Below are 8,851 nucleotides of genomic sequence, written 5' to 3' on the forward strand. Positions count from 1 at the left end.
TGAGACAGCCTCAACCCCAATGTTAAATACTACCAGTTATTAAAAAAAAAAAAAAAAAAAAAGACTGAAAACAGTTCTCTCTGGAAAACGATCCACCAACCTTTTTATGGGAAGAAGAAAGTCTTCTCTAACACTTTAACTTAAGGGAAGAAGTGATGGAGAGGAAGAAGGAAAGTACATTGGCCAATACTCTGAAACTGACTGACTTGGGTATCTGTGGTCCAGAAAGGATCCCGAAAGACAGTGACTCTGTCTCAATGATTATTACCATCCCAATTAAAAGTCATAATGACAGCATTTACATTCACACAGGGTCTCTTTCCAAGAAGTCTGTGATTCCCCTACATGTCCTCAATTCTCAAGATAACAATGGGGTCAACAAGGAGATGACAGCCGGGTCCTGTGAGAGCTGTTTGTCAGAGCCCACTCTCAGTGAGTCAGTCCCTGGAAGTTGGGTTCAGTGCATGGAGGCAGGGCCACTGACTGGCTTAGCAACTTGTCCATCATGCCGATTTTAGCATCCTGCTTCTCAATGTCCTCATACGGAGTCCAGGACAAGTCATGCTGTAGCTTGTAGGCACCAAGGAAGTCATGTGGACAACCTGTCCCCCATTCCTAGAGAAGGCAAAGGAGGCAGTTCCCATCAGGGTGGGTGGTAAACAAACTGAGCTCATTTCCTAATTATGCCACAATCTCTTTTTTGGCTTTTCACTTCATACCAGTCAGAACAATCTTTGGAAAGCAGTTACCTTACACATCAGATCCCTCCCTTGAGAAAATGAGTGAAATAATTTAAGCACAGTTATATTTTTTATAGTCATGTCTGAGCTCACATCACCCCCAGTTTTCTAAGAAACCATATACCAATCCACATGTCTACATTTTTCACACATATACCAAGAATTTCTCAGAGGCTGGAGTAGATTTTTGGGCAAACAATGTATGTTCTTACCTTTGGAGAAATGATGGAAAAATACTGCTGACCACTCTCCCGTTTATAGAGGTAGTAAATGTTGCCAGGTTTTTTCACCATATTACAAGCTACATGGTGCAGGTCGGCATCTCTGTGAGCATCTTCCAGTACCTATGAATCACAGATATGTAACGAATTAGGTATTGGAGATAACGGGCACCCATATTCAGTGCTCATGCCAATTAAAATTTGGAAACCGTTCAATGCTTAGGATCTTGGTCCCCAATAGCAATGAATCACTTTTAAGATCCAGATAACTCAGAAGAAACAAAAATTAGACTATGCTGCTATGCTGTAAAAAAGGCTTTAAAAAATTATATTTCAAGCCAGGCACAGTGATTCATGCCTGTAATCCTAGCACTTTGGGAGGCCACGGCAGGCGGATCACTTGAACTCAGGAGACCAGCTTGGGCAACATGGCAAAACCCTGTCTCTACTAAAAATACAAAAAATTAGCCAGGTATGGTGGCATATGCCTGTACTCCCAACTACTTGGGAGGCTGAGGCAAGAGGATCACTTCAGCCCAGGGGGCAGAGGTTACAGTGAGCTGAGACGGCACCACTGCAGTCCAGCCTGGGTGATACAGTGATACCCTATCTCAAAAAAAAAAAAAAAAAAAGATATTTCAAAATGTTGAGCATTAATGACTCCAGGTAATTTTTAAGTTTCTTTCCTATTTTTCTGTGCTAAGTACGTTTCTTTTATAAGTGAAAACATAGTCCCCTGTTAAAATGCTTTACCTCATGGAACTTTCTCCTGGAAAAAACAAAACAAGGGAGGCCGAGGCAGGCGGATCACCTGAGGTCAGGAGTTCAAGACAGGCCTGGCCAACATGGCGAAACTCCACCTCTGCTAAAAATATGAAAGTTAGCAGGATGTGGTGGTGGACACCTGTAATCCCAGCTACTTGGGAGGCTGAGACAGGAGAATCATTTGAACCCGGGAGGCGGAGGCTGAAGTAAGCTGAGACCACGCCACTACACTCCAGCCTGGGCAACAAGAGCAAAACTCTGTCTCAAAAACAAACAAACAAACAAAAACTTATACTTAACCTCTTAAGCTTATTCCTTCTATTTTACTCAACACCTCTACATTTCTAGGAGGTACTAAAGACATAAAAAGTCACAATGATTATAAACAAGTTCAGCCAATCCTGAGAACTTAAAAAAGAAAATGAAAGCCTGTCTAACAGTCATTCCTTACCTTCCTGGCTTGTTCCTGCAAATGTTGGATTTGCTCAGCTATGACTGTCAGCTTGTTGGTGGCATTTGCTCGGATGAATTCATCAGCCTACAGGTGAGAGAAAACTAAACTGTGGGTTGAAAGAAGAAAAGACTTCTATGATGCTCTTTTCTGGATCCCAGTGAAGAGGGTTATGTTAATATTTTGCTTCTGCCTAAAATATTTTTCCCATTCTCTCCACTGCCCCCTAGCCTCCCACTCATCCCGAGGCCCCATTCAGATAGCACTGTCATGAGAAGGCCACCCTGACATGACTCCACACCACAGTTAAGTGCTCTCTTCTATTTCCCATAGCTTTCCACCCTTTCACTATGAACTGCAGTTACACTGAACTTCTTTGGTTCTCCAACATGCCTTCTCTCTTTCTCTCTCCTGCTACCAAATATATTGAATATACCGTCTCCTCCAACCAATCCATTTTTCCTCCTGCTCTTTACCTAACAAACACCACATATTTCTCAGGTCTCCATTTTCTCATGTTTAAACCCTTATGAAATCAGGGATGGATTTTAAATAATTAAAAGACACTTGTGATCTGGCCCTTATCATCTGCTAAGGTAGGAATCTAGATACACACAGAAAGTATTCGGGTTTTTCTATGTGACCCCTACACCCCCAGAACTGAGAAAGTATGTGTTAATCTGACCATTTCCTCAGTTATTTACATCACAACTACTTAAATTTTAACTTACATGTGCATTTCTAATGATTACTTAAAACGTATTTTAAAAGACTGCATTATGATGTGGACCTGAAACAGAGTTATAATGTGCACACAAGACTGCCTGTCATGTGCCACAAAGTGCAACTGAAGACAATGGAAATTTTTTTTTTTCAGACAGAGTTTTTCACTCTTACTGTCCAGGCTGGAGCTCAATGGCACGATCTCGGCTCACTGCAACCTGTGCCTCCTGGAGTCAAGTGATTCTCTAACCTCAGCCACCCGAGTAGCTGGGACTATAGATGCCCACCACCATGCCCAGCTAATTTTTGTATTTTTAGTAGAGGCAGGGTTTCACCATGTTGTCCAGGCCGGTCTCCAACTTCTGACCTCAGGTGATCCACCCACCTCAGCCTCCCAAAGCGCTAGGATTACAGGTGTGAGCCACTGCGCCCAGCCAGGACATTTCTTAAAATAGATCAAATTCTCAAAGTTAGGAGAGACTAATGTGATCAATTCATGTGCTGGGAAGGATGACCACTCAGGCAATAGAAATCTGTCAAAAATTTCCAGCATACTTTTACGAAAAGCTGATTATACACAATTAAGGTAAAGAAATGAGGAAATGAAACTAGAACTTGAACTAAGAAATATTAAAGAAAATTTGTTGGTTAGTTGAGGAGTCTTAAGGCAAAATTCAGGTATAACCAGTGTTATGAGTGAACAGAAACCATACAAGTAAACTGAGTCATTTATCTGTCCCACAGATGTATATTAGGCAGCTACTGTGTGTCAGACACCACACTAGGCACTGGGTGTACTGGTTAACAGGAAAGAGAAATCGCTGCCTTTAAGATTGCAAGTCAAGTCTAATATAGTTTAACAGAAATATGAGGCAAGTCGCATATAAAATTTTAAATTCAAATTTTCTAGTAGCCACGTTAACAGTAAATTAATTCTAACAATACTTTTTTTTTTTTTTTTTGAGGCAGAGTCTCGGTCTGTCACGAAGGCTAGAGTGCAGTGGTGCAATGGCTCACTGCAACCTCCGCCTCCTGGGTTCAAGTGAATCTCATACCTCAGCCTCCTGAGTAGCTGGCACCACAGGCATGCGTCACCATGCCCGGCTAATTTTTGCATTTTTAGTAGAGACGGGGTTTGGCCATGTTTGCCAGGCTGGCCTCGAACTCCTGGCCTCAAGTAATATGCCTGCCTCAGCCTCCCAAAGTGCTGAGATTACAGGCATGAGCCCCCGTGCTCCAGCTAACACATTTTACTTAACCTAATATATCAAAAACATGTTCATTTTAACATGTAATCACTATTTTTAAGTTGTTAATGAAATATTTTGCATTTATCGTTTGTTTTTGTTTCTTTTTTTGGTCCTTTGCAGTCTAATCCATATTTTGCATTTGATATTAAGCCTTCAAAATATAGTGTTTATTTTGTACTCACAGCACATCTCAATTTGGATGCTAAATTTTCATCAGAAATACTTCATCTGCATTTAGACTTAATAAAATTTATATGTGAAAAAGTTGATTCACATACTCAAATTGTTCCAATATACTTGAGTTCCAATACTTGAATTATTGTTTTTAAATTCAAATGAATTAAAATCAAATAAAATATAAAATTTGGTTCCTCAGCCATACTAACACAAGTGCTTAACTGACATAATGTTGCTAGTGGGTACCATATTTTAAAGCACAGCTCCAGTGAGTAATAGATACCAAAAAGTAAACATGATTAAAGTTAATATTATATGTACTCATAATAACAATGCAGTATTATGAAGGAAATAATCACAATTATGTGATAGAAGCAGGTTAAAGATAACAAATAAGTAGAAAAGCTACTTCATTTTTATGAAGTTTAATAATAGGGAGTGGTGGGGAATTGGAAAGTATATGTAGCCTAGAGGTATTTGAATTCAATTTAATAATACTGTCATTTGGATGGGGTAGGGTAAGGCCTTCTTCAGACAAGAAGGCCTCACTAAGGATATAACATTAGACTTCGGTCTAAATGAAAGGAGAGGACCGACCATGCGAAAAGCTAGGGAAAAAAAAGTTTGCAGGCATTTGAGGCGAGTGCAGTTGAAGAGTAGTTAGTGATAGGCAAGTGCAGTTGAAGAGTAGTTAGTGATAGGCAATGTGTAGAACGGGGTTAAAAAAGAGAGCAGAGACCAGATCGTGCCGTCTTGTAGCGCACGGTAAAAGAATTTGCATTTTGTTCCAAGAATGAAAGCCCAGGCAAGGTGGCTCACACCTGTAATCCCAGCACTTTGGGAGGCCGTGGCTGGTGGATCACGGGAGGGTGGGAGTTCGAGACCAGCCTGACCAACATGGAGAAACTGTGTCTCTACTAAAAATACAAAATTAGCCAGGCGTGGTGGCACATGTCTACAATCCCAGCTACTCGGAGGCTGAGGCAGGACAATTGCTTGAACCCGGGAGGCGGAGGTTGCTGTGAGCCAGGATGGCATCACTGCACTCCAGCCTGGGCCACAAGAGTGAAACTCCGTCTCAAAAAAAAAAAAAAAAAAAAAAAAAAGGAAGAAAGAAAGGAGGAGCCATATATGGCCAAAGAGAGAATAGGTATTTCTAGAGCTAAGGTAGTTTCAGGTTAGGGGTAGCCTTATAATAACCCTCCCTTTTCTTAAGGTGCTAGCAGTAAATCTCGTAAACAAAATTTGAATTTATATTTTGAAGAGTTAATATAAAATGCAAAATATGGATTAGGCTGAGGTCCAAAAAAAGAAACAAGAAACAAAAAATGCAAAATATTTCATGAACAACTTAAAAACAAAAGAGCCTCATAAAAAATAAAGGAAGAGAAGAGTACCTACAACTACTAACCACTAACCCTAGCCTCAACTACTCTGAGGCCCTTTATATTCATCTCATTTACTTCTCACAACACCTTTATGAAGTTGGAGATAACCTCACTTTCTCATTTTAGCAATTAAGACTCACAGACGTGAGGCAACCTGTCCGAGGTTTCACAGATAATAAACAGCAAAGGATCTGAACACAGGTCAGTCTGATTCCAAAATTCATGCCTTAATATCAGGCCTCCTGAGCTTTCTGAACATACACCAATACCTGGGTGAGTCCTGCTAAAAAAAATACTTTTTTTTTTTTTTTTTTTGAGATGGAGTCTCACTCTGTCACCCAGGCTGGAGTACAGTGGCACAATCTCCACTCACTGTAACCTCCGCCTCCCGGGTTCAAGTGATTCTCCTGCCTCAGCCTCTTGAGTAGCTGGGATTACAGGCGCCTACTACCACGCCCGGCTAATTTTTTGTATTTTTTAGTAGAGATGGGGTTTCACTATGTTGGCCAGGCTGGTCTTGAATTCCTGATCTCGTGATCTGCCCACCTCGGCCTCCCAAAGTGCTGGGATTACAAACGTGAGCCACTGGACCTGCCCTCTCCGTTCCTTTTTTTTTTTTTTTCTTTTAAGACTCGCTCTGTCGCCCAGGCTGGAGTGCAGTGGTGTGATCTTGGCTCACATACCGCCAAGCCCAGATAATTTTTTGTATTTTAGTAGAGACAGAGTTTCACCATGTTGCCCAGGCTGGTCTCCAACTCCTGAGCTCAGGCAATCCTACTGCCTCAGCCTCCCAAAGTGCTAGGATTACAGGCGTGAGTCGCCACACCCAGCCTCATTTTTTTTTTTTTAAGAGTCTCACTCTGTCGCTGATTCTGGAGTGCAGTGGTGCAATCTCGACTTACTGCAACCTCTATCTCCTGGGCTCAAGCGATTCTCACGCCTCAGCCTCCCGAGTAGCTGGGACTACAGGCATGAGCCACTACACCTTTTAGTAGACACGGGGTTTCACCATGTTGGCCAGGCTGGTCTCGAACTCCTGACTTCAAATGATCCACCCACCTTGGCCTCCCAAAGTGCTGGGATTATAGATGTGAGCCATGGCACCTAGCCAAAAAGTACATTTTAGATAGTAAATATGTTTGATTCAATTTGTTTGTCTCTAAAGTTTTTTTTTTCTTCAGCTTCTCAAATACAGATTGTATTGGGGAAACAGAGGCAGCATAATAATGCATCTTCTGTATTTCACAAGATTATAGGATGAAAGGCAAAAACTGTTCTTTATTCCATCTGTTCAGGTCATTGTAACAAACATGATAGTCATTCGATAGCACGAGTATGTTGTGTGCACAAGATTCTGTCCCTATCAACCTCCCTCCCAATAATAGTGATCTGATTAGCATATTCTCTTAATCCATAAAAGTTGCACTTTGCTCCCCAGTTCTTCAAAAAGAAGAAAGCACAAGTTTTGAATTAAAACAGCTTTCCTGGCCGGGCGCAGTGGCTCAAGCCTGTAATCCCAGCACTTTGGGAGGCCGAGACGGGCGGATCACGACACGGTGAAACCCCGTCTCTACTAAAAAATACAAAAAACTAGCCGGGCGAGGTGGCGGGCGCCTGTAGTCCCAGCTACTCGGGAGGCTGAGGCAGGAGAATGGCATAAACCCGGGAGGCGGAGCTTGCAGTGAGCTGAGATCCGGCCACTGCACTCCAGCCTGGGCGACAGAGCAAGACTCCGTCTCAAAAAAGTAAATAAATAAATAAAACAGCTTTCCTACATATCTGAATTTTTCTTAATTAAAAAAAAAAAAACGGATTCGAAGGATTTCTAGGATCATTGGGAAAAAGAAAGACGTGAGGGAATTTGAGCACATTAAATAATTTTGAGCAAAGCAAACACCTTGGAACATAATCAAGGCCAAATCTGATAGCGTATACAGGGATAAGGGGCCATCATAATCTTTAAAACAGCAGGACCCTCCACCTGTGCACACTGAAGAGGGTGTACAACTGGAAGTCTTGACAAGAGATAAGAAGGAATCTGGGTTTTCATTGAATAATGACAAAGCTTTGGATCTTGCAGCTCTCCTACTTCAAACCTTTCACTTCACAGATAAAATAGTTGAGGTTCAGAGAGAAGTAATCTGCCTGAAGTCGCACTGCAAGTTTGTATCAAAAGTGGGATTAATACTCACGTGTCCAAACTTCCAGTGTTTTTTCCATTATTTCACATTTCCTCCTTATTTGACTTATTTTGGCCATCCATATAAAAGCACTGGGCTTGGGAATACTATGTTTAATAAGGACTAAACTTGGAGTCCTTGCCCTGCTGGATGTTTAAACTCTCAGTTAACAAAGATCTTATGGGAAGCAGCTTAAAATAAGCAGACCTTGAAACTTCCTGGGGAACTTTTCTTTGTCAAATGGGAAGAATAACTCTGTACTGCCTACCTCACAAGGCTGTCCTAAAGTGCAAATGAAATAATGAACGCTAACGTGTTGTGTAAACCTTCCCACGAAGGGAGATTATGGGCACTCAAGTTGCAGTTAGAGGAGCTTTTGGTCCCAGAAGGTCATTCGAGTCAGGCCACCGACTCACAATGACAGTCGGCTTTACTCGTCTGTAAAATGGAGACAAGAGCAATTGTCACCCCCACCCTAGGTGGTAGTGAGGTCTGAGCCGAAAGACGCAGAGCACAACGTGAACGAAGACGGTTATTCGCTGCCCCGGTCGCGCCTCCTCACCTTCTGCACCTGCTCTGCGAGCGCCACGAGGTCTAAGGGGTCCCCGGCCCGGTGGGTGTGGTAGGGGCTCACCAGGGCCAGGCCGCCGGGGGTCGGGGTGAGCTCCACCAGGGCTCCTGCGACACACAGCCAGGAACACAGGCCGTGAGCTCCCGCCCTCGGCCTCCCGCGGAGCCCCGAGACCGGCTGCCTCGCGGGGGCTGACTTCCCCTTGCTGACTCCCGCCCCGCATACCTCCCTGGCCTGCAGCTGGCTGCGGTCCTTGCCTTTCAAGGACCCCCTCGGTCCTCCCGAGCGCTGCGGCGTCCTCCATGACAGGGACTTATCCTCCTCACTCCCTGGGCGGTGCGAGTCGGGAGAGCCTGCGCATAAAGGTGCGTGGGCGGAGCTTCCG

The 8,851-nt window shown here is 43.2% G+C and overlaps 1 protein-coding gene across 1 annotated transcript; it reads right to left on the reverse strand.

The window, feature by feature from the left end:
• Nucleotides 1-78: 78 nt before the first annotated feature.
• On the reverse strand, nucleotides 79-8,838 carry CUNH1orf50 (chromosome unknown C1orf50 homolog). Its single transcript, XM_033226832.1, has 5 exons — nucleotides 8,692-8,838; nucleotides 8,458-8,573; nucleotides 2,178-2,264; nucleotides 953-1,084; nucleotides 79-615 (listed from the first exon to the last, which is right to left on the reverse strand). Exons 1-5 carry the CDS (start codon nucleotides 8,768-8,770, stop codon nucleotides 430-432), a joined length of 600 nt encoding a protein of 199 aa, XP_033082723.1. The 5' UTR covers nucleotides 8,771-8,838; the 3' UTR covers nucleotides 79-429.
• Between the last annotated feature and the right edge of the window lie 13 nt (nucleotides 8,839-8,851).

Source organism: Trachypithecus francoisi, unplaced genomic scaffold (genome assembly GCF_009764315.1).
Source record: "Trachypithecus francoisi isolate TF-2019V2 unplaced genomic scaffold, Tfra_2.0 Lachesis_group12, whole genome shotgun sequence".
NCBI classification, from domain to species: domain Eukaryota; kingdom Metazoa; phylum Chordata; class Mammalia; order Primates; family Cercopithecidae; genus Trachypithecus; species Trachypithecus francoisi.